This window comes from Carassius gibelio, chromosome B1, assembly GCF_023724105.1.
Source record: "Carassius gibelio isolate Cgi1373 ecotype wild population from Czech Republic chromosome B1, carGib1.2-hapl.c, whole genome shotgun sequence".
In the NCBI taxonomy this organism is placed as follows: Eukaryota; Metazoa; Chordata; class Actinopteri; order Cypriniformes; family Cyprinidae; genus Carassius; species Carassius gibelio.
In genome coordinates, this window is record NC_068396.1 from 19,501,075 (window position 1) to 19,527,830 (window position 26,756).

General features: G+C 36.5%; 1 protein-coding gene across 5 annotated transcripts in view; it reads right to left on the reverse strand.

Moving 5' to 3' along the window:
- Positions 1-495: 495 nt before the first annotated feature.
- The window catches only part of LOC127948806 (insulin-like growth factor 2 mRNA-binding protein 2), a 35,758-nt gene continuing 9,497 nt past the window's right edge, over positions 496-26,756 (reverse strand). For 2 of the 5 annotated variants that reach the window (XM_052545544.1, XM_052545542.1), the window contains 11 exons: positions 11,500-11,805; positions 8,757-8,891; positions 8,445-8,567; positions 8,137-8,272; positions 5,966-6,097; positions 5,736-5,804; positions 5,110-5,226; positions 4,240-4,314; positions 3,542-3,673; positions 2,263-2,376; positions 496-1,515 (listed from right to left, as the gene is read on the reverse strand). In XM_052545544.1, coding sequence (XP_052401504.1) covers positions 1,417-1,515; positions 2,263-2,376; positions 3,542-3,673; positions 4,240-4,314; positions 5,110-5,226; positions 5,736-5,804; positions 5,966-6,097; positions 8,137-8,272; positions 8,445-8,567; positions 8,757-8,891; positions 11,500-11,681 — 1,314 coding nt within the window. In that variant the 5' untranslated portion in view covers positions 11,682-11,805 and the 3' untranslated portion in view covers positions 496-1,416. Of the gene's footprint in view, positions 1,516-2,262; positions 2,377-2,622; positions 2,785-3,541; positions 3,674-4,239; positions 4,315-5,109; positions 5,227-5,735; positions 5,805-5,965; positions 6,098-8,136; positions 8,273-8,444; positions 8,568-8,756; positions 8,892-11,499; positions 11,806-20,674; positions 21,290-26,756 lie in introns of those variants that run through there. The other 3 variants (XM_052545545.1, XM_052545546.1, XR_008152194.1) reach the window with 3 other exon arrangements.

Below are 26,756 nucleotides of genomic sequence, written 5' to 3' on the forward strand. Positions count from 1 at the left end.
GAAGGCATTTGCATCATATACATTCACGAGTGTTAGGAGGTCCCCATGGGCTCCCGTTACATGACCTACAGACACCGTGCAGATTGCACATGAAATACAGCTTTTTCATTTGCATACACTACCATTCTAAAGTTCAGGCTTGTAAGATTTTTTTTTTATCTTCTGAATATACTTTAAAAAGTTATTTATTCCTTTGACGCAAAGCTGAATTACTCTAGTCCTTACCTCCTAGTCTAGTGTCTCGCGATCCCTCAGAAATCCGTCTAATGTCAAGAAACATTTCTTATTATAATCAATGTTGAAAACAATATCAAGTACTGCTTCATATTTTTGAGGAAACCACAATAATCCTTTTCAGGATTTTTTTTAAAAAAGTTAATACATTTTAACAATTTAAAATATAAATCTTCTGCAACATTATAAATGTCTTTACTGTCACTTTTGATAAATTTAATGCATAATTGCAGAATATAATTTTTTTTTCTTAAAAAAAAAAAATCACAAACTTTAGAACAGTAGTGTAAGGTGTAATACATGGGGAGTACAGGATATCAACATTAGATCTACTTCTACTTAGGTCTACCTCTTTTTATTTATTTTTTTTACAGTTGGCACACAGACAGCTCTTATTCTGTGTGAGGAATAAGTCGGGAACATGGAAACCTTTAAGAGAAAGCAATATCATTTTTAAAAAGAGAAAAGAGGACAGGGCAGCAAGCAGAGGAGAAATGCTCAGACTCAGCAATGGAAAAAGAGGAACTGGAAGTGAAATGCTGGCACACAGCAAGCACTCGTTTACATGTACGTTCCTTTGTAACATCATTTAATGCTTTTTTTTTTTATTTTAGCTACCATGCTATACTAATTTTGTTTCTAGAAAATTCAAAAACAAATCTAAATACTCACATTAAATAGCCTAAAATGAGTTTCCAAAGAATATTCTGCTGAATAAACTAATATAGAACTGTTTTTAGAATCTTATTAACATATTACTGTGCAATTTATTATATCTCCTAATAAATTAGTAGATCTAATGCACAACTAGACTCTGCAAGTCCTATCAAATCTACCTGCAGTGTGCATTCACCTCCTCCAGCAGTCTACTTCACAGTGCACAAATCCTCACATCAGCTTAATCAGTAACAAAAAGAGCTCAATATGAAATATCAGGCCCGTGGTCATAAAAAGATCTCGGACCTGAAAAATGTTCTCGAACATCCTCATTCATATCAGCGTGACCAAACGTTTTTGTGCTTTGAGTTATTTGGTTGTTTTAAACTGCTGGTCCTCTTCATCAGCTTCTGTCTCTCTCTGGTTCCTGCTCTGTCTCTCTCTCCCTTTGTCTGTTTCTTGATTTTTTCGATTTGTCCTCGCATTAGCTACATTCATTAGCTGCTGCTTGCTGGCGTCTGCTGATCATTTTGATGGTTGTGAAGGTGTTGGCACTGTTTGCTGGTGTTTCCGCTCTTGCTGTTTGACCTGTTGAACGATCTCCCTTATCTTGCGCTGGGCAGCCTACAAACACACACACCGGAGCTGAAGGTGACTGGGGTGCACACGCAAATACATTATTTACATCGACAGATAAGGTTTTAAGAACCTGAACAAATCATATGCAGTCCTGAATAACAAGCCTTTGGACACAGTCTGGCCCAAGCCATTCTTTCATACAAGCCTAATTCACAACTGGTTAATGTTGACAATGAGAGAGTGAGAAACAGGAAACAGGAAAGTCAAAAGTACCAGCACTGTAGTAACAAGCTGATACCAAAGTTGAAAAAAAAAAGATGAATTTATGATTCTTACTTATGGCTTAGGACAAATCTCATGAATAATAATATTGATGTTGCTTTGTGACCATCCAGGACCTGCCAATAGTATAAAATAACTAATATTTATGGGATAATATTTGTGCTCTGGTGGTTCTAGGTGAACTTAGGATTTACTGGTCACTAAAGCAAAACACAGTGAGTACTACAACCAGTAGTAGATGTAAAGTAAGCCAGTTTCTACCACACTGCACCCCGGTAAGGGGATAGGTCACCCAAAAATTTGAATTCTGTCATTAATTACTCACCCTCATGTCTCATGCCTCATGAGTAAATGATGACATCAAAACTACTTTAAACAGGTATAAATATGTCTTTTTACCTGAAGTAAAAACTGTAACAATTGACTGGGACTGGCATGTCCCTGGTCTTTTAGTCAAATTCTAAATAAAATACAAAGAGTTTAAAGGCTGGGAAAATGTCAAAATCATACCTGACTGGCAAAGAAATGTCCAATTATTTTAACAAACACTTCATCATTCTCATCTGGTGTCTGGTCTCGTGGTACAATGACCTCAGCACTGGTGAGATTCTGCAACTCATTGACCTGTGGTTGGTAAGAGGTCAGAGGTCACACAAACAGATTCCTCTCTCCTGGATTCCTAAGTGTTGCCCAACAACATAGTACTGAGATTTACTAATTACTAGTGCCCATCCGATATATTGTTTAGCCGCCATTATTAGCCAATATGAGTCAGTCGCCGATATAGGCATTGACGAATGTCGCCACTATAAATTGTTATTTTTACAGAACATATAACACAGATTAAATGCTTCTGAATGGTGTAATTACTTAGTTTGTCCAGTAGAGAGTGCTCCAATGTTTTCTACTGGTGACCCAGGTCATTGTAGTTTAGAGATGCGCGGTTGACCTCAAACTTCACCAAAGTCTGCTGCTTCATGGCAGCATGGTGGCTTGTGTCTGTTCAATGGTGATTTAACACTACGTTGCCACCTATTTGTAGAAACTCAATGCTCAGCAAATAAACAAAAATGCCCCCGTCTTTTACTCTCACAATGAGGATAGTGGAATTTAGTGAGTACATATACATACACACACATTTATTTATTTATTTATTTATTTATATAGACGGTCTTTGAATAGGCTATTCAACTGCAAAAAGACAATTTCAATACGAATGTTCTGCATGTTCATGTGATTGCCAGAAAATACACAACAAAGAGTTTGTGGGAAGAAAAAAAAACAATATTATTTATTTATTTATTTATTGTAGATATTTACATTTGGAAAAACTGCACTTCCTGCATAAACCTGGCCCTGCTGGTTTGGCAGTAGCTTGCTTGCCCTACAGTTATCTTGTTTAGTTTCTTACTTGTTAAATTGTTAAATACCGTGCCTCACATCTCACATCAAAGTGTTTGTCCACCACATTTTGAGTTATCATTGCAAAAAAAAATTTTTATGTATACATATATTGTGCTTATGTAGGCTACATAGTGTATTCTATATACAGAACCAGTCAAAAGTTAGACACACCAATGGGAAGTGTTTTGACTATACTGTACTATAATATAGCCTGCAAATAAAAAATATCGTCTGATATATCGGTATCAGTTTTTTATGCTCCCTAATATTGGTATCGGCCTCCCAAAAAACCCATATCAGTCGGACTCTTCTAATTACTTAAATGTAGTCAATGTAAGTGACTAAAATGACACATTTTATTTAACCCGTTTGTGGTGACACATACCGTTTTGCCACCCTTCCCGATGACTCGTCCGGCGGCAGACGAAGGCACTTTTATATGTGCCCCCAACTTCACTTCTTCCTTAGCAGTGAAAAAATTCTCCTCTTTCAACTTCCCATATATCCTCCCCTGTGCCTGCAGCCACACACATACACAAATGAGCAAAGGAGAAATGAATATAGATATAAGGGCTCAGAAAATAAATAGATGAATTGCGACTCGAGAAATTAATCGGCAACGATTCAGAGATTTTCCCAATGCATAGCAGTTCTTTCTCGAGTCGAAAACCTAAAATAATCATTTATAAAATTCGAAAAAGGTTGAAGCGAATTACAAGGGTGTTCACAGTGGGCTGTGCATCATAATATTGTTTCACAAAAGCATTCCGAGCTGAGGCAAAATTAAAGTTACATGACTCAGCTGAACTCACAAGTGCTCTTTAGCACTCTTCTTCGTGAGCATTTGAGAGTGCGGATAAAACTAGATTAAATCTGCTGTTAAAATCTAAATTTTAAGAATCAGAATAATTTCCAAAGAATCACGTTGCATTCTGAAAATCTCAGAATTTATACACAAATCGATTATGCATTGATTTGTTGCCCCATCCCTAATAGATATCGATGTAAAACACCCTGGGTCCTGCCTAAAGGTATTTGTACACTGAATATAAGGAGCCAAAATGACTGAATGAAGGCTTTTACCTTGTACTGAGCCTCTGGTGGTCCAGTGATAATGACCATCCTCTCAGGATCATCAGGATTGTCCGGTGCAGCAATCTGCAGTGACACAAAACACCACTTTTTTGGTTTTGTCCTGTCTTTATTTGAGTACAAAAGACCACTTAAACTGTCACAAGTGTGCAGTGATACCTTCCCAGACAGCAACATAGTGTTGGCCCAGAACTGACCCACATCTGGCCCGCATGAAATCCATCTGGGCCAGATGTGGGCCAGACCTGGGCCGAAACTGCTTGCTGTCTGGGTTAATACACCGAAAATACTGGAAACCTAAAAATTGATCTAAAAATCTAAATGAAGTGGTTTTATTCAAGACAAAAATATTATTTAACAACAATGAATCAAACTATATACATCATATATATAGCAGCAAAACTAAATTTTACAGGTTGATGCCAGTTAGAAATAGCTCTTTAAGGTGACAATTGCAGGTCAACACTTTTTACAGCATGTACAGCTCAAGTCTACATTATACAACACACTTTTGCTGGAAAACAAATGTACACAATTCTAAATATTACTGATTGTTTTCCACTTACTTTTTTCTAATCACAAGTCTAAATTTAGACGAAACCACAGCTGTTAGTCAGCTAAATAATGTTCAAAGCACAACCACATTTACATTTATTTAGAGACAATGCAGCACTGAAACTAGCACTTCAGCCTAAAACAGTAGAAAACATCACGGTTTTCTTAGTCCAGTATAACAAGCAAAACAAAACAATTTAGTCCAAACCATTCTTTCATTCAAGCTTCATTCAAAAACTGGTTAATGTTCCCAAAAAGAGAGATTGAACTGCAGTGGTGTGCCTCAAGAGTCTTAAAGTGTCTCACTTTTATTGAAGCTCCAGCGTAGTGTGCCAGCTCTTTAATGTGTTGCCCTTTCTTCCCGATGAGAGCTCCTACTGCTGGAGTGGGGATAAAGAGGTAGACCACTTCCTGTTCAGCAGTCTGAAACACACATAGACAGCCTTGACTCCTGCTAGTCGAGTTTAGACAGACAGACTGATAAATAGACAGATGACAGATAGATTTTGATTCTCCATTACATGACTCTTTATTAATATCATTCACTGATTCTGGCAATATGCCATGTGTCAACATATTCATGCAAAGTTCATGCAGAAAAATATAACGTATTATTAAAAAAACACATTTATTTCATTTTTATTCTACATAATTAAAAATTTGAATTATCGTTTCATTATGCAGTTTCGTATCGAATCTGCATCTGTTTGAAACCACAGTTCAAACTTTGTTATTTAAACAACTTTTTTTTATATCCTGAAGCTCTGAATGATGAATGTGGCAGATGAATGTGCTACAAAATGATTTATAATACATGTAACTGAAAAGGTTCTTATGAGCTAAAGATTGTCATGACATACAGCAGTGTGCAGACTTATGGAAAATTATTATGAGAGATGTATACTGACGTACACACAATAACAAGTACTCACTGCCTGCTGAAGAGATAATGCTCCAGAGTGGGGAACCCCATACAGACCACCCAATACTGATGGAGGGCCCTGCAGTGGCAAACATATACATTGAGGATGTGGTGAGACCAGTGTAATCCACAGTTTTAAAGCAAACTATCTCTCACACTCCGTTTACAGTTTACACATTCTTTTCTCAAATCATTGGCAGCTTGAAGTCCAGATATACACATGCACATCCTGATGCTCACCAGCAGGGGGCTGTAGTTGGCTGGGCCGGACAGAGATCCACGCAGACCAGGGGCTGGAGGGAGAGCAGACATGCCAGAGGAGAAGATCCCCAATGCGTTCAGGTTTAGACCTGGCATCATGTTAGTCTGCTGCTGAAATCAGAGATGGAGAAGGATGTGAATCTGAGTGTACAAGTGAGACTTTATGCAAAGCGTGGAATGAATCAGTCTTGTTCAATTTCACGGGTTTATGTTATTCAAACAGTTACTGAATCAGCAAATTAAATGGATTAAATGAATGCAATTCTACCGAGTTAATGCCAATTCACATCCACACACTGCCTGATAATCACTGTCTGTCCAGGCAAAACAAGTTCTGCTTTACTAAGATTAAAGGAGCAGGATTAAAGCCACTGTTAAACCCAAATACTGTGTGAGAACAGTTAAAGGATATGTTTGGTGTTTGTCAGTCCGTATTACATTGTTCTCTGCTGCTCTGCAATACGTGATTCAGATCAATTGTGAGTATATAAGTCTCCTGATTTACATTGCACTTACATAGCACTTAAAGTCCATTGTAACATTCCGACAAATTCATATCTTGAGTTTAAAAACTTAACTGGCCTTGGAAGACATCAGTAATTTTATAGTAATAAACCTTTCAGTAGATGACTAAAAGTTGACCTATTTTTCCTGATTTAATCCATAAAAATTTGTTCAGTTATAAATTAAATCAAGTATTTAGGTTAATGCATTTAGGTTGATTAAGCAAAATTAAATAACATTTTAGTCTTAAAACCAGATAACTTAGATGTGGCCATTTTTAGGTTAACCCCTTTTCTTACCAGTGTACCTAAATAAGTAGTTCATATAAATTGGAGATTAAAATTTGAAGATTAATAGTAATACATAAACTTATCATAAAAAAGGCACAGAGCTTAATGGCAGAAGATTTACTTTAACAAGACAACTCTACAAGTAAGATACAATAATCAATTACTCAATTAATAATAATAATCAATAATTCAGTAAACTAATAACTTCAATATTTCATGTACCTAAATTCATTTATCTTGTAAGTTCTAACAAACTCTTGTTGCTGTAGTTCAAGAGTTCTGAGATTCTTTTGCAGTACATCACTAAACGCTACTTGTTTAGAGCATCATCTAAAACGTACCTTCAATTAGGGCTGCACAATTAATTATGGATGACATAATTCTGTAGTCATTCAAAGTGGCAATTAATCGTTCAAAATCCCCTTGTTGTTCTGAGTTTTTTTACGAGTTATCTTAAGAGTTTTTCACATTATTTTAGTTTTAGTATAACATTCTGATACCATTCATATTTTTTTATTTTTATAATTTAAAAAAGAAACCAAATCCAATGTATAGTTGCCCTTTGTGACTTAATATTATAGAAAAGCACTCAGAGTGTTTTTTTAGCTTGTTTTTTATATATAAAATGAGACATGCAGCTGCATCAAACAATGGTGTAAACATCATGCAATGTAAATTGTGATAATCGTAATTAATAATCGCAATTACAATTTCAAGGGAATAATCAACAATTATGATTTTGACAATCGTGCAGCCCTACATTCAATCTTCAGAAATGGCTCATCTTGGTAGATTTGTGTTCTTAAAAATGGATCCTTTAGCTTTAGCTTTCAGCTTTAATAATGATAAATTCTTTTGTTAAAAGTCCCATCTGGATTTAATTTGCAAGTAAAGGTTAAATGTGGGGTAAGCGATTTCTGATAGCCAATTTTGACATTTGAAATCACCAAAAAAAACACACCCCTGTCCCTTTCCCCAAAAAGGTGTGCAACACACATACGTACACAACCCAGGCAACATAGGGCTGAACAATATATCGAACAATATGATCATGCGCATCTCGTCAGTAAAGTCTGTTCCGTGATTAGCGCTAAATCCCCATCACCTGCTTTCAAATGGAGCGGCAGTTATTACACAGCCATAGATCACTGAAAAGCTACACTATATAGAGTTCATTATTGAAGATGAATCGCCTTCGATATAAACTCGATATAGCGTAACTTACATACTGGCCCTATGTAATTTATTATACAACACTTTTCACAACCCCTGCTGTTTCAAAGTGACTTCACATAAAACCGTTCCTTTCTTTATGAACAAACTACCAATAAACCTCAAAAGCTATGATTTACTCACATTAAGTGAAGCCACATCATTCTCATGGGCTTCTCTAAGTTTCTTCATGATCTCCACTTCTGCATTACAGCACTCCTCCACCCCTCCCCTCACCGTGATGGTACGTTCATGGTTATATATAGTTAGGTCTTGTAATCTACAAAAAAATTTAAATACAAAAAAATTAAATAGGCATTGGCACGTCAGATGAACAATCAATACATACACAATTACACCTCAGTTTCATAACTGGGTCCTCTCCAATGAGACGCTGTTCAATCTTTAATTAACGGCATCTGTTCAAGATGATCTGTACGGAGCAAACTTACGATGAAATAGTGATCTTGGTCCCAGTATCTTGCTCTATCTTCTTCAGGTTCCTGCCCTCCTTCCCTATGAGTCTCCCAACAAGGTTATTGTGGGCCAAGATCTTCAGAGGAACCTCTTCCACACTGATATAGAGAAAGAGCATACAATATTAGTTTCATTTTTTTTATTTCTTTTTTATAATAAATCTAAGAACAACATGAGGATATTTGCTTATTTACACAGTTTTAAATTATTTGTCTTAAAGAATTAATCCTAAAGCAAATGAAGAATGTAAAACTTTAATGTGCCCTACAGTCTGAAGAGATACTGACATCTTGGTGTCATTGGCCTCTTTTTCCATTATTTCCAGGATCATCCTGCAGGCTTGTGAACAGCCCTCGTTAGATGAGTGGATAGTGATGGACTTCTCAGTGGCTCCTGCATTCTCCTTACGATGGATATCTACCCTGAGACAGAGCAAAGAATGATCACATTTTTGAATGTAACTATCACGTGGATAGAGCAAAATGGATATACGCACAACCAGTACATCCGGGAACGTAACGGTCCATTTCGTTACTGCCATTTTTAGTGGAAAATAAACTAGATTTCCCATAGACTTCCATACAAATTAGCGGCAAAAAGCAACGTCTGTACATAGCCGGCAGGCGTGAACATGTCAAGTAATTATATGTCCACCCAGCCTCCCACAGAGTGTGAAAGATTAATTCATAAACTTCATTTGGTCAATTTAAAAACACGTCCCTTCATTCTCCCAGTGTTAAATTGGTTACAACCCCAATACGTGGCCAGAGTCTTGCCCGGAAATTTACTCGTACCTCATCGAGTCACCAGGTAAACCAGTGAATGATTTTACTTTGTATTTGAAAGTAAACCTCTTTAAATGTATATATTATGTATGTATATTTAGAGTACTGAGTGCACTTTTCTGCCCAGCCATACAAATAGACTGGCTTAGAATCCCAGATCCCAGAAATAAGAATTACTATGCAATTTTAGTGATTAGAGGTGCTCAATATATTGTAATCCAATATATTACTTGGTTTCATTACCAAAAACTAAAAATAATAATAATAATAAAGAAAGAAATTATTTATTATAAATTATATATATATATATATATATATATATATATATATATATATATATATATATATATTTATATATATATATATATATTGCAACTTGAAAAAAAGTAATAAAATAAATGAAATAAGTATACCTGATATTTATATTATTTATATTTCAGCGAGTTGCCAGAGCAATATTTCTTGTTCAACTTACTGTAATAAAATTACTAAAACAAATTCAATTTAATAAACTAACGTAAATTCAATTACATATCCACTGAAAAAGTAAGGGATTTCTTATAAAGTAATTACGTTATATTCAGTAAATAATTTCAACAGTTCTAAAATCAATATTGAATTTGAAATCTAAATTTACAGTCTAAAGATAAAAGTGTAAGCAGCGTCTTTAACCCTCTGCGTCCCATTTCTCTGATTCACAGAGAAACCTTAAGTAGTCTGCTCAGATACAGATAAGACTAAAATCAGTAAAATCTAAAAAAGGGCCTACTTTTATTTGTGTACACTGACAATAACAACAAAACATTGTGCTTTTGCAAAATAAACAAGACACACAGGATCCACTTTCTGCCTTCTAGGTCTCTGTGAGCAACATTCTACATGTTACAAACTCAGCGAGTATTGCGAGTTATCAGCAAGACGTGAGAAATATGTCTATAGAACGCTTGTGTCTATTGTGTCTTTTAAATCAACATCAAATCGAAAACTAAAGTGAGGTACAGTCTTTCCCACATCTGAGCTCATTATATGCAGTCACCTGCGCGCACACCCACATCTATACGTTTACAAAAAAAGAAAAAGAAAAAATCAAGCTTTGTCTAATTTTCATTGCTGAAGTCCTGCTATGAGGAATTTACTTCAGAAGAACAGCGTAATCTGATAATTTATCTGAAGATAATTTATGTAATTTATTCTTACCTACATTAGTTAACGTTTTATTTTTACATAAACCTTTATGGATTTTTACTAGTTGGGCTTTTCCTCGACATCTTGACAAACTGAAATGTATTGTTTAACTTTTTTTAAGCTTTTTTGTTATTCAGATTATTTCTATTTGTTAACCAAAGGAGGTTAAATTAAAAAAAAAAAAAAGTTCAAGTATTACAGTTGTTTCAAAGCTAAAAGGCTAAAGTATTCTGTGTTTGACTCAAATTGACAGAATAAAGAGTTTATAGGTTTATAGGGATATGATGCAGGCTAATTAGTGATTTGAATAATTAAGTTACTTATTGAGTAACTAAGTTACTTTTCAGACAGAGTAATTAGTAAAGTCATTTAAAAACAATATTGATGATGTAATTAGTAATCGTAATTAATTACTTTTTGAAAGTAACTTACCCAACACTGGTGGAATTGCACACATACAGCATATAATTACGACCAACAAAAGATACTGTGTTCAGCATGTTAAATTAAGCACGTCATGCAGCATTTAAGACTTCAATGTCAAGCTTAAAATAGTCAAACAAGAAAAATACGTCAAGACCCCTACAGGTTTATTAGATCCCTTTGTGCTACATAATAGCTGTCTTTGAACAAATGAACAAGAATAAACCCTGCCTATAACATTTGTGTCAAAGGGTATTTACATACAGTACAAATATTGCTGTAGTTTGTAAAACATGCATGTTTCATTATACTAGTTATATAACATAACTATGAAGTCAACATAATGCTTTCAAATGATGTATACTGCATTTTTTAAATTATGATTAGCAGGATGGTCAATATGTATGATGTTACACTATTTATTTGTTCATCATCAGCCCAGAAATGTCCTACTGGTACATCCGGTATTTGTGTGATTAAACTATGATAGCTATTACATCTTTCAGTTATAACCTCAATAAACAATGCAATTCCAACAGGGTCCTCACACCATTAGTACTTGGGCCCTAATTAAATTCAACTTATTACTAATTAGACAAATACTGGTTAAAATGTTTAAAATATCAAGACTTCTTACTTGGACTGTGTCTGCTTTGTGATGTTCTTTATAGTGAGTCCCTCTTTTCCAATGATGGCTCCCACAAACTGAGTGGGCACTAGGATTCGTAGAGGCAGCTCTTGCTGACGATACCTAGGCCCCTGGGAGCCTCCCATGGCCCCTGGCTGACCAAACTCCTGCTCCCGACTTCCTGTCCCCATTTTAGATGCCCCTCGCGGGACCTGGGGTCTTACACCCCCGTCCCTTCCTGCCTCTTCGTCCAGTATGTACGACACACTGAAGGAGTGATTCTCAAAACTGTGGCCTGTCAAATTCTCAACAGCCCTGGAGAAGAATGAGAGTGAAAGAGATCAGTCAATCATTAGATCAATCACTAGATCATGACATACTTTACACAGAACCCAAACAACACTCGCAACGAGAAACTAAGTATTGGTCAGACGGGGATAATATATACTGTCGTGAATAGACTACAAATGTGGATGGATTCCAACATTAAAAATCATTAATAAATATGTTTATTTCGCACAGTTCACATGACCTGCTACTGATAGCCTCCTCACTACTAGGGTTGGGCAAATTTTAAGAACTGACGTTCGTTCATGGGGAATTTGAATGGAATTGCCCACACCCTACAGACTGCCTTGGAACTTGAATCGAAATTAAAAGAAGAGGTTCTGCAATTCAAATAACGTGAACAGTCAAACATTCACAAAACAGAGCAATTTCATGATTGCAACAAAACATATACTAACTGCACAACTCATTTTGACTATTTATGCTTATTTATCTTTAGATGTGTAAAATACACATATTTCTCTAAAGTGTTGAATACTGTCAAATTAACAGAAACCGTAAACCTCCATAAAACGTCTATCATATTGTGTTTAGATGATATTTATAAAAAAAAAAAAAAAAAACTGATTCTAATCACTTATTAAGCAAATTAAAGTATTCTTATATTCCTTAATATAATATATTCTTATATTATGTTCCTTCAATATGATGCATACAATTATTTTTAATGTTAGAAATATAATAATCATTTTATGCAATATAATGAAATGAGCTACCATTCAAAGGTTTGGGATGAGTAAGATTTTTCTGTTCACAAGGGCTGCATTTAATTGATAAGAAATGCAGTAAAAACTTTTATTGCAATTTAACATAGCTACTTTCTAAGTGAAGACATTTTTAAATATAATTTGTTTCTACTTTAAGGAATGAGTCAGAATTTAATTCACATAAATTCAACTCTGAATGGTGCACAACCCTGCTCACTACAAATGCTGGTACAATTACGGAGCGCCGGTCTGTCGCCCTATGACAGGAAATAGTAAATCAGACATCTCACAGCACACACATACCCACCCCAATCGGGACAGACCTCCCTCAGATCAAAGCTCCAAAATAAGATCCCTGGAGACAAGAAATCATCAAAACCCCTAAACCCTCCTTCTACCACACACATACATACATACACATAAAACAAGGCACTGCCCAGGAAAGCCACTTTTTACAGCTGAGACCTTGCGACTAGTATTGCCATATAAATACAAACAGATCCGTTAACCTATTATCTGCATTATCCCGCGGGGAGAAAATCCCCACATTCACTGATCTGGAACCACTTTAGAGATCTAAATTAGTTAACGGGAACATTTGATGATACAGGACGGGAGATCTGTGGTTTAAAGAGATGTTTGAAAGTGTGTGTGTGTGTTTGTGTGTGTGTAAGCCATATGAGAGAAGTTAAGGGTTAAACACCAGCTGGCTTGGTGACTGGTCCAACACACACACATTCACAGAGGACTTTTATCAGCTGTTGGGAACACAGTTACTATTGTCTGAAGCCAAGTGTTCAGTCAGGCATGAGTCCCAGAGCAAATATTCTCAGCATCCCTCAGCTGATGTCCATTCATTCACAATTGTAATGCTACAAATGCAACATCAACTATGTGGAGTGTTGTCAAACAGTAGCTATGTCACCAAAGTACTGCAGATTTAAATTATCTGATTTTGTTTGGTCGATAATCATTGGACTTTTATATTGACAGCATAGGGACTTTTACTTTAACTAGTCCTGTGCAACAATTAATTAGAAATGCATCAATCCAATACTCGGGATCGGTATCGGCTCATTTTCTGCGGATCGGGTATCAATCAGACGAGACCGATCCAAATCGTATACTGTGCGTATACTATTTTGTGTTTTTGTTGAGCTCCACGAAAGGCACAAACATTTTATAAAGCACCAAAATGTTTTTGTAATAATATAATCTCCATAATCATCAGGATGAAGGAGGCGGGAACCGGCGGACAATCCAAATGAAACTTTAATATTTCAAAATAAACACAAAACAGCGCATCAGCCCCTCACAGACGACCGATGCGTGAAAATAAAAGCAAACACAACTAAAAACCCAGGCCTGGTCCTCTCTCGTCCTTCACTATCGTCGCTCCAGTTTTATATCCTTCCATCTCCTACGTGGGACTCGAGACCGGCGGTGGGTCGCAGGTGTCGCTGATTTCCCAATCATTCCGCCAGCCTCACTCCTTGTTCCCATGTCCCTCGGCCCCGCCCCACTCGTCACAGTCATCAAAAACATATTTCAAGTGCTCTGAAGCTGTTTCATAGTTCAACGTGAGGTACAGATTAATATTGAAGTCATTAAATTCAAGTTCACATAAACTCTTCTCTCTGCTGCGGCTGTCTGTCATCCTCCATTCAGCAATCAAACTGCGTGTTGCATTCGGTTACAGTCAAAACGATGAAACAGTAACGGAGGTTTATAACTGTTCAAAGAAAAGGCTCATTAAACTAATGCACAGATTTAACAGACTACGTATCTACCTCTTCCCTTTGTAGTGATGTCTGGTTCGCGAATGAATCATTCGATTTAACCGGTTCTTCTTAGTGAACCAGTTGAACCGGTTCACCAAATAGGACTGAATCCTTTGAACCGGTTCGCGTCTCCAGTAAGCATTAGTCCACAATACATTTAGTTTTTTAAGGTGGCCAACACTCCCTCTGAGTTCAAATAAACCATGGAGTAATTAATTTACTCATCCAGGACACTGACTGAACTGCTGTAAAGAGAGAACTGAAGATGAACACGAGCCGAGCAGCTTTCTAAGCAGACTCGGAGGGCTGCGCAGGCTGTGCAGTTTGACAAACTCATCATTCTGTGGCGCCTTCAGTATTATAATATTTTCTGCGAAATCAGAGATTATTAATAGTCTTTCTTGTTCTGTCCTATCTATGATATGTTGCTGCCTCTATTACTGTGCTATAGATTTAAAAAAAAACATCTTTTAGATTTCTATATAAATGTATATACTGGTTTTTTCAATAATGTATTTTACAACAATACAAAGAGCAATGTGTAACATATTGTGTAAATAAGTGTGTAAATAAGATATTTCAGATATTCCCGTGTGCTCCTGAGTATCTTTTGCTGCTGAATTATCTACCAACCTAGTTTAGGTTTACTTTTTTTTTTTATTGAATCCATCCTCTGCACTTCAGTAACTGTCTGGTTCAGCTCAGCTTCTAAATCTGACCTCAGAAGACTACAGAGAGTAGTCCGGACTGCTGAGCGAATCATCGGTTCAACTCTCCCATCTATTCAAGAACTGTACTTATCCAGAGTGAGAAAAAGGGCTGTCAAAATCACTCTGGACCCCTCACATCCAGCACACTCCCTCTTTGAACTGTTGCCATCTGGTCGACGCTACAGAGCACTGAGCACTAGAACAACCAGACACAGGACCAGTTTCTTCCCTCAGGCAATCCATCTTATGAACAACTGATAATAACGGCAAACACACTACACTTTATATTTATATACACATACACTTTATTTATCTAACACACATACTTAGTATACACTTAAATTTTGCACATAATATATATGTACATACATAACTGCATTTTGTAATATACCTGCCTACAATTGTCATTTGTATATTGTCATTCACTATCTACTTATTTGTATTTTTTATTCTTTTATTATGTGTTTTATGTTCTGTCGCTGTCATTCTGTTGTACTGCGGAGCTTCTGTCACGAAAACAAATTCCTCGTATGTGTAAACATACCTGGCAATAAAGCTCATTCTGATTCTGATTCTGATTATAATAATAATTTTGTAATCGTTTATGATTATATATTTTTTCATTTGTTATTTTTCATTAAAATGAAGTTGTGTATATGTAGTAGATTGTGATTAACACAAAAGAATGATGATCAGGTCAACGCAGAGAAGTACAGAAATTCTTTATTGAATAAAAAAAAAACTGTGCTGGTATCGGATTGGGATCGACAGATACTCAGAATTGTCAGTATCAGATCGGTTCTGAAAAAATGGTATCGTTGCATCCCTACAATTAATTGTGATTAATCGCATCCAAAATGCATAGCATATATAACATGTGTGTGTGTGCACTGTGAATATTAATTATGTAGGCCTACATATTTTTTTTACCTTAAACTGCATTAACACATTTCACTGTACCAATACACAAAATAATGTTCTTTTTAGCAACGTCATATGAACCCCTTATTGATTATATTGGCTAGTTACTGAAAACAACATTAAATGGAGTTTTCTCACTGCAGTTTCTCAGAAGCACAGAATGAGTAAATAACTGTTTGCACAGGAAGCGTTCCTGGATTGCAACAGAGTATAACAAAATGCAAAGCATTTCAACACTGTTTTTAAATGTTGAACTATGCTTAATTTAACTTCCATCTGAAAGCTTAATGCAATGCACCAATAGACCACCCTACAGAATGCAATGCCGACAAGCAACATGTGAGCAGGGGTACATGATACACTACACAGCTACATGTCTGCAGTCTGAATTACACTACTGCAACAAGAGCAATAACCTACACCTCCATTAAAAGTCTGGATATTAGGTGAGATTCACTTGGGCTAATAAAGATATACATTCACAGATCTGTTGAAAGCAGGTGTGTTTCTGCACTGTGCACCAGTCAGATGAACTTAAAGTAGGTCACAGGAATAAACAAGACTCACTATCAATCACCAGTGACTGTAACAGAGTGACATAACATGCTGCACTTGTGGGCCAAATGACATCATCACTAGGCTACATCACCTCCACTAATGAGATCAGATGAGTGTCAGTTACTAATCTGACATAAAAAAATTGTTTAGGTTATATCACAGTCCACACTGTAAAGAGTGGTTACATGTAGCTTTAAAAGATAACCCTTAAAATTTTAGTTGGTGTAACAAAATATATTTACGCAGATTCAGCCATAACGCATGTCACATGACCATTCAATCAGGTACAACCATAGATATGTATAGTTAGATTTCCTATTATTTAGATGGTGGACTGACGAGTCTACGGTATTTGGAGTGGTTGAATGGGAATCTACATATCTAAAGCTAACAAATCTATGAGCAGGGTAGTGTAAACGATAGCCATAACCAGGGATCAAAATGAGGGGGATGACATCCTCCTGGTTGAAAGAAAAAATTACAAAAAACATCCCATTGGTAAAACCACCATACCCATGTATTATTTAAAACTTACCATGCAAATGTAATGTTAAAATTCTCTAAATTATTTATGATAATTCACAAACTGAATGGCGGCGACTGAACTCGGTATGGTAACAAGCTGCTCCCAAGCGGAACCAAGTTTTCATCATTTTTAGCACGAAATGGTTCAAGTGCAACTTTTGAAGTTCTTTTAAAAGAAGACAACAGAAAAGGCATGATTTTCCTTGATCGTAATTTAAAGACATTCCCCGACATTATGTTATTGTGCTGTTTGTGTGATGGATTGAGAGCTGATAGTAGAGCTGACACTGAATCACCAACGGCAAAAAAAATAAAAAATAAAAAAAACGTCTTGGAGAGGCCAAAAGCATTCACTGCATGATGAAGCCTGTTAGAATACAGTTATAATGCCCTTATAATTGTACTTTTCTGAATATCTTCTAATATTTCTAATTTATATATCATATCTTCTAATATTTCATTTTATACAACAGTGCATAGCAGCAACATGGTGTTTCGTTCCTTGAATGACGAATTGTGTGAACAAGTGATTCAACAGTCCATTCAGATGGACTCATTTGTTTAGTTTCTAATTGAATCAGCCATTTTTACAATGGCTGACAAAAAACAATCATCAAAACAATAAGAATTTCACCGACCTCAAACTTCTGAACTATACTGTAGATGTTTAATTTGTAGGGCTGGTCTGAATATTCAAAGCTTTGGAGGGAAGGGCTGAACATATTCTCTAACACCATTTCTACACTGGACGCGAGTGGCGCAGTTTGACGCGACAAAATCCAATATAACCTATTATCCTGTCCATCAGCTGCTTGATGAGGTACGTCGCAACAAATCCGTGACAGTAACCTTCTGCTGTGTTCCATTTATGATGTACTGACACAAATTTCAAATAATTTTCAATGGTCGCTTTGTCGCTTCCGGTGTAGATAGACTTTAGCTGTTGCGATGCGGCACAACACAGACACAATGTAATACAGGCAGGAATCTCTGTGTATCTGTCTGCATTTTTTCGAGAACCGTTCATTCAATCAATTTCACGCATGGCAGGTGTGTTGCTGTGGACCCAAGTGAGTGCAGTGTCGCATTTTGGTGAAATATGGACACGCAACACGTTCAGAATGAATAAGCTTTTAATAAACTACTAATCAGCGCGAGCCATTGCACGCCTCACGCAGACAGGGCTTATATGCTCTGAGAACGGACACTGCAATAGTGATACAAAACACACAGGTCTGTTAAGAGCAATACTTTTAATATAGAAAAATTATTATTAGGCTGGGCTACTGTTTTTTTTTTTTTTTTTTATGACTGCCATAATTACAAGTATTTTCCAAGAATATTAGGCTAAGTGCACATTTTTATCATGTGTGAAATGAATGATTAACATGGCGGATAAAAGCAGCTCGTTTTTTTACACCAACAATATACTGTAGGCGTACTACAGCCGGCAGCCATATCACCCTGGAGCCCAAGACCGGTTGCCCATTGAAGCTAAGCAGGGCTGAGCCTGGTCAGTACCTGGATGGGAGACCTCCTGAGAAAACTAGGTTGCTGCTGGAAGAGGTGCTAGTGTGGCCAGCAGGGGGTGCTCACCCTGTGGTCTGTGTGGGTCCTAGTGCCCCAGTGTAGTGATGGGGACACTATACTGTCAACAAGCACCGTCCTTCGGATGAGACGTTAAACCGAGGTCCTGACTCTCTGTGGTCATTAAAAATCCCAGGATGTCTTTCGGAAAGAGTAGAGGTGTGACCTCGGCATCCTGGCTAAATTCGCACATTGGTCTCTGACCATCATGGCCTCCTAACAATCCCCATATCTACTGATTGGCTTCATCACTCTGTCTCCTCTCCACCAGTAAGCTGGTGTGTGGTGGGCGTTCTGGCGCAATATGGCTGCCGTCGCATCATCCAGGTGGATGCTGCACACTGGTGGTGGATGAGGAGATACCCCCTGTCCAGGGGCGTCGCACCCGTAGGGGATGTGGGGGTTTTAACACCCACACTTTTCCCGGTGAGAGGGTTCGACACCCGCACATTTTCTGTAGTTTTTCCGCAGTTTTGCACAAACGTCTTACTACAGTCGTTCCTCCATTTCTCTGACCGCTCTGTGTCTGCGCTCGCTGCGGCTGCCTCCTCCCCCCCTCCCTCTCAAACTTGACACCGGCTTTGAGTGTGATCGGCTGATGATTGGCTGTTCTGCCTTAAGTCCCGCCTCTCTTGGGGTGTTATCGGTCAGCTCGTGCTGAGGAGGCGGGAACTTATGGTTATTTACATCTCCATTTTCCAGGTAGTTTGAATGAGTGTTTATGCTTTAGAGGTTTTTAAATAAGCTTGATATGTGTTTGGGAAGATGTTCTGTTAATCGTTTTGTTGACATGTCGAGTGTTTTCGGTATTATATTTCGTTTTTTAGACTAATGCTAATTGCTATTATTGGGATATTGTTTGCATACCTGTTTAAGAACTATGAAATTAAAGTGTATATTATTTTAATGTTTAAAAACAGTAAATTGTTACATTATTTATACCACCAGAGAAAAAGCTTTGTGTGGGCGTTTTTTTCTCTCCTTTTCTGATTTTGCGTTTTTTTTCTCCCCTTTTCTGATTTTGCGTTTTTTTCTCTCCTTTTCTGATTTTTTTTTTCTTTTCTTTTTTTTTAATGTAGGATTATTTTTTCCCAGCCAAACGCTGCAAGCCGGAAATCCTGCACAGTGCCAGAGAACTTTTAAGCCCTGTATTTTGTACCCCTCTGTCAATGTGTTCATCATTTTTATTGTTTATAAACAAACCACATCCATCCCCCACACTTTTGAAAAGCTTGCTACGCCCCTGCCCCTGTCTATGTAAAGCGCTTTGAGTGTCTAGAAAAGCGCTATATAAATGTAAAGAATTATTATTATTATTATACTACTTACAGAACTCAGGTGATTTTTCAAACTTAATGTGTTGTTGTGGTAGGCCCGTTTCAAATCGCATATTTGGTACACTGACTTTGTCTTGTCCTCACTCAATTTAAGTTGCTCCCACACAACTGAGGTCTTTGGCATTTTTGTCTTCTCTTCCAGATGAACTGACTCATGACGTTAATGATGTTCACTCATGGCCGTTTAATATTCAAGCGTGAATGAGAAGTGTTTTGCAGGGGATGCCATGTGTTTGAAAAACAAAAACAAAGAACATCCGAATCTCAGAATTGAAAATCGAATGCCAACCCACTGAACGTATATTCGAATAATCTGGTCTAGCCCTAGTTAATTGACAACATTTTTTTTTTTTACAATTTCAAAGTTCCTCCCTTAATCCATAATTCTTTGCAAAACATACACATTACAACTGAGACAGGCATGACATTTTGACTGATTACTAACTGTCGGAATATGAATAACTGCAGTAAATTATTTAATTGTTCCTTTAAGGCTATGTAAACAAACACTGTACAGATTTAGAATGCCATTAATAATATTAAAATGACAATAATATTAAAAAAAATTCTCTTTCAATTCACGTTTTTTTTTTTTTTTTTACCATCCAACAAGAATTTTGTATCGTCTATAATTACATAATATTTACTTCTAAACCCGTAATCTTGTTTTTACTATGAACGTTTAAGATATTAAAGATAAAGTAATTTACCTCACTGTATCCACACGTTTGCTGGGACTAGTACAAACATTAACTGTACTAACTGAACACGTTAGCGCTGCCAGAGATCACCTTTGAACTCCAACCTGCTTTTCCAGTTCTGCAGACATGCTGAGACTCCTGTTAAATTCCACTATTTTAAATAGACAACAGCGACACACCTCCTTACAGAGAAAGGGAGATGATAAGCTCATAGAATGCAACAATGTGCCTATCCTGACAGGGCGCAAAAGATACCAATGCGCCATGACAGTTGCTCCACCAGCCACGTCGTTTTGGTGTCACCGATCAATGTTAGTCATGTAATCGTTGTTTCAGGAAAAGACAGGTGCCAGGATGGCTCTCCACCCATGTGTTTAGAGATGACAGGAAAACTTGATCTATTATAATAAGTCACAGAGTAAACCTAGCCAGTTTTACAACCATTGTCAAAGCACATCAGGGCGGTGACCAGAGAAATACAGGCAACTATATTGAAACTGTAATGAGCCTGAACATTCGTGAAGAATGTGCACATAACACATTGCTAATGATGTGAGATCTTCAAAACTAATCCAAAGACATCAAGACAAAAGCTACAAGAAACACCCAGAATCAGGTTTAGTTTTGGTGATTTGAGCCTCAGGCTCTTAATAAACAGCAGGATGGTGAACAGTCTATTACCTCCAAGAAATCTGGAAAAACCTGGACAAAATAACCAGAACAAAGTCTAAAACCTGCTGAACTCAGTTACTCCTGCAGTAGATGTAGGATAAGTTTGAGGCCACAGGGACCCTGAAGTGGCAGTGACACCCACCTGCCTAGAGACACTTCTAAGCTGAATTAACCCGATTTCCCACTTCGTCTCTTAATCACTTAAGCGCATAAGCGTCCTGAAAGTGTGCAAAGAGTCAGAGCCAAGAAACAGAGTAAGTGCATTTTCCACTGGGACAAAAGATGTTGTATTATGAGCTTTAGCAAAGGTATATCAGCTGCTTGGAGAATGACAAAAGAAATATGTCTTAATATTGGACTCCTACTGTATAACAACTGAATGGAGATTCTCTACTGAAAGATCTCAACAGACAAGCACTAGGTGTAGTCGCCCTCGGTGCTTTGGTGTGGAGAAAAAGATTTTAGCCTCCTCAGCAACTAATGCCTGCCTCACCTTAATCAGATCTGCAATATCTAGTCATCTATACTAGCAGGATGGCATCTGGAGGTCTCCAGCAGCTCGCAACCCCATGAAGTGGACAGGGTTATTTCTGTCCCATTGCCAATCTCAGTCAGAGCTACTGCCAATGGGATCAAAGCTAAGACCCTACTGACCCCTTAATACACTGAGTGATCCATGTGACCCTTCACCTTGGCTCATTAGATGCATCTATACTAGTCGAGTCTGAACTTAAATGTCACTTTGAACTAGTTATGCCACAGTTTCTCAATATAATATTGAACTGCTTGGTACACATCTACGGTTCAATACTTGTGAATTGCTATTTTTGGGTTTCGCTTTTTAAATAACTTCCAGGTTTTATTTCACTCTGAATTGCCTCTGTTTGTGTGCACGTGAGTTAACATGCTGACATGAGAAAACAAGAAAATATTCTGCTGTGAGGGCTGCTTGATTAATCAAATGCGATTGCCATGCACATCTTATCAGTGAAGCCGGTTCTGTGATTAATAGTAAATCTCCATCCCCTGCTTTCAGATGGAGCAGCAGTTACTACACAGAGCTGTGCAAAAAAAAAAAAAACTATGAACTATGGCTCTGTGAAGTAAATGCTGCTCCACCTGAAAGCATGTGAAAATACCACATTTAATAACATGTTTTTACTCAAAACCAAACTAACTTCATAACGTCAGTCGAGTGTTTGAAATAAATCCTTCTGTTAGATGATCTGGCTTCTTATACAGAATAAGGCATGCAACATATTTCATAGTATTCATAGTGTTCAAAGTATTCTTATAAAGACTACGTCAATTAGCACTGCATTATAGATAAACCTTATTATAATGATAATTATAATAAGAAATTAGATAAACATAAGCATTTAAATATTCTGTTTATTCAGCAACCACTATAGGGATTTCCTGGGTGTCTTCTGCTAGGAATAGTAATAATAATTCAGTGCGAAAGTGCTGTTTGGCCTTCGGATGGAGATTCACTACTGATCACAGAACTGTGTTTCATTGAAAGATACGCATGACAATCACAGCTTCTGCATAATCATTTTGATTTATCGTGCAGCCTTATCTGCTGTAATGTCTTGCAATGAGAAGCGTTTCTAGACGTGTTGTCCAACAGGAGAGAACATTGTAACATGGTTTTATTCTATAGCATCGTCAAATGTTTGAAATAACTGCGTTTTTTAACCATGGTTAAAACTACATAAGAGCATGAGGAGTTATGTATTGACCCGTGGGCTAACTGTATTGTTGTAGACCTATTTTGAACTTGACAGACTCCAGAAGATTTGCTTTAGACACCAAGAAATTATGTGATAATGTTAAATTAAAACTAAAAACCTACTGAGCTGGACATAGAAACATTTTAAAGTCAGCAAGAAATTTCATCCTAATCTATTTTCTAAAAGTCTGATATTCTGGGTTTGAAACTAACACCCACCAAATGTAGGTGAAAATTAACCGTGGTGGGAGTTGTCAATATTAGTAAAAAAAAAAAAAAAACAGAGAAGTGCCACAAATTTGTAATTATTTTTAAGTATTTTTAAGTATTGTGGCTTCATATGAAATCAATTTAAATTCATATGAATTGACAAAATTATAATATAGATCATTTCTCTTTCTATTTGCACTAAGAAACAACTTAATTTAACTCATGACATTGTTCTTTATTCCTAAAATGAACTTTTGCCTGTATAGTGATTACATTCACTGTTTTGGACTACCATCTGAAGCTTTTGAAACTGCCAGCAACATTTCAAATTAGAAATGAAAGAAAAGCTGTTTTATAAGGGAAGTCACACAGAGTTTTGTATTGATCTCTATTATTTTATTTCAAACAATGACTGGACGTCATAAAACCATTCAGTGATCCAGAATAAGGCTTCAATAATTGTTGAGTTTCAATAAAACTTGAAAAGTGATTCTGGTTCATTTCTGAAATTTTATTTTTGTTTTGGCTAAAAGAAGTTTGAATGGCTGATAACTTAATTTTAGTAGTGAGTGAAAAAGAAAATTTTTACAACCTGATTATTATTGATTGATTCTATTGTAAATAAAACTTCGACCTGAAATAATAATCTCAATATCCAATCAACAACTCTCAGGTAGAATCAACTCACACCTGACATTTTTTTGTTCTTTTTTGATAACCTGTTACACTTTGATGTACTGTATGTAAAAACATAAGAAGTCACTACTTCTTTGCTGCTTTAAGTTATCATACATGCACTTCCATGCAAACTAAATCTTAAATAAAGTCTTAACTTAAAAAAAAAATTCATTTCATTCAATAGAATTAAAAATGGATTATTTAGGTGTACTACAACAATGCACCACTAGTTCAGCAACAAGGTAGCTACAACTTGAACTGAATTTGATTTCAGAATTGAATTGATTTCTAAAGTGCTGTTTCTAAGAAGAGCATTCCAGAAAAGTCCTTAAAATTTCATGATGGTAACGATGCTTTATTATAAAATAATAAAATAAAATAAAAACCTGCTCAGATTTACTTAAGATTTTATCAATGTCTGCATGTGTCCTGCAAATTGGTTTTCTGAAATTGTTGCTCTTAAACCAGCAATTACTGTCAACATGGTTTTAATTCTGAAGCCCCCCTGGTGTTATTTCTTTACTGAATACGAAAGCGCCAGAAATAGAATCAGTGCCTCTCTTCACATTGCAGATGTACACCTGGACATCGCTTGCCACATTAACATTCAACATGCACGGTTTTACCACAGCAGAATCCTGCTGCCCCCAGTGCCTAATCCATTAGCATTCTGCATAGCTCAGTCAATTATTTAGGAGTTGTGCTTTGTGTATTAGCATTCTGATGCCCTCTACAGCACAAATTAATGTTTAAGAGTAAACAGCATTAATTAGCATACTTGACAAAGTGACTACATGCAATGCATTAGCTATTTGTAAAATACAACACAGCAGGATTTGTGGCTACCCAAGACAGAGAAACAGCAGGTTTTGCTAATTCAGTTCTACATTTTGTGTTCCACAGAAGAAAGTCATTGATTTTTAGAATGATTTGAGGGTGAGTAAATTGTGCAGATTTTTTCCTCCGAACAAACACCAACATTTCAAAAGATTGATGTTGGATTTACAATGTTGCAAAACACAACGGTCATCACACTGCCCCATCAAACACTGTCAGGCTTATCACACTAACCAGGTTTGTTAGGAACCATGGGTATGTTTGTGAATCATAGGAATAGATACAGAGATTGTGCATCTATCGACTTTCAGCCAAGTCACAAAACAAAGGAGTGGTCATTTTAACCTAAAGAACCTGTTTTACACTTTCAATTAGAGGTAAATAAGAAATCTCAGCATTCCCATTTGCTCCGAGAGTGAAAGAAAAAACCTATTGCATTCCCCCCAACCCTACAGAGGATAATTGACTGGAATAATGGATGCATGGATGGTTCCTGGAGCTCAAACAGTAAAACATGGGTTTGATTCCCAGGGAATGCATGAATAGATAAAATGTATACCTTGAATGCAAAATAATCTTTCGATAAAAATGCAAAATGCATGTAAATATCCTGCATTGAACTAACCTTATCTGTGTATACATGACTAGTGCATGTGTGAGTATAGACTTACGTCAGTCTAAGCTTGTGTAAACACTGTTAATAATGCATGACTATTTCATTATGCAGTTTTTAGGAGAAAATCAATAAGACTTGACATATCAATAAGGGCATGTAACAGAGAAGAATATTTAAACATTAATGAATCAGCAAACCCTGTGAGGCTTGAATAGAGATACACAGGAACCAACTGTGAGAGAAAGGAGTAAAAAAAAAAGGCTCTAATCACTGCCCGCTGCTGGAAAAATAAGACCTTTAAATCAGTACTCGACCAATAAAAGTGTCAGGACTAATATATGTATCATACCGTAGATAAAGACAAAAAACTAAATTAAAGATAACACAAATCCTTCTACGGCATTTCCTACGGGGCAGAGACCTCCTTGCAGGCACTTTAAATGTCATATGTGCCTCCCCCCACGGATGCCCTGCCAATTATATCTCGCTTGGAATGCACTGAAGATGTATGTGATGCAAATGAGATTTAAGGACTCACATCCATATTTCAATGTGTGAGAGGCATACTTGCTGCATAAATATACTAGACAAGGCTGATTTGCATATGTATGAGTTTCCCCACCCTCACTGTCTCATAACAAGAAGAGAGAGAAACTCGAAAAACACACACGACTCTCAGTAGGACAAAGGAGGAGAACTACTGATACCTGAACTACCGGTCAAAAGTTTGAAATCATTCCCATTTTTAAAATGTTTCTAAAAGTCTCTTATTTTCACCAAGGCTGTATTTATCTGATCAAAACCGCAGCAAAAAATGGTAATATTGTCTTAGAATATCTCCATTAGAAAGATCTGTTTTATAATAAATTCCCACAATGCAAAGCTGAATTTTCAGCACCATTACTCCAGTCTTTTCAGTGTCACATGATCCTTCAAAAATCACTCTATTATGCTGATTTGCTGCACAAGAAAAACTTCTCATTATTAACAATGCTGAAAACAGTTGTGCTACTTCATAATTTTGTGAAAAACTGCAAAATATTTTTTTTCAGGATTCTTTCATGAATAGAAAGTTCAGAAGAACAGCATTTATCCATGCGTTATTAAAAGGAAGTTTATTTTTTCTTACTTACCCAAAACATTTAAATGGTATACTGCAATGTTTCTTGAGCAGCAAAGCAGCAAATCAGCATATTAGAATGATTTCTGAAGAAAAATGTGACACTGAAGACTGAAGTAATGATGCGGAAATTCAGCTTTGCATCCCAGCATTAAATTACATTTTAAAACATAAAAAATAAATAAAAAAAAGTTTTGATTTGTATTGAATGATACCTTTGCCC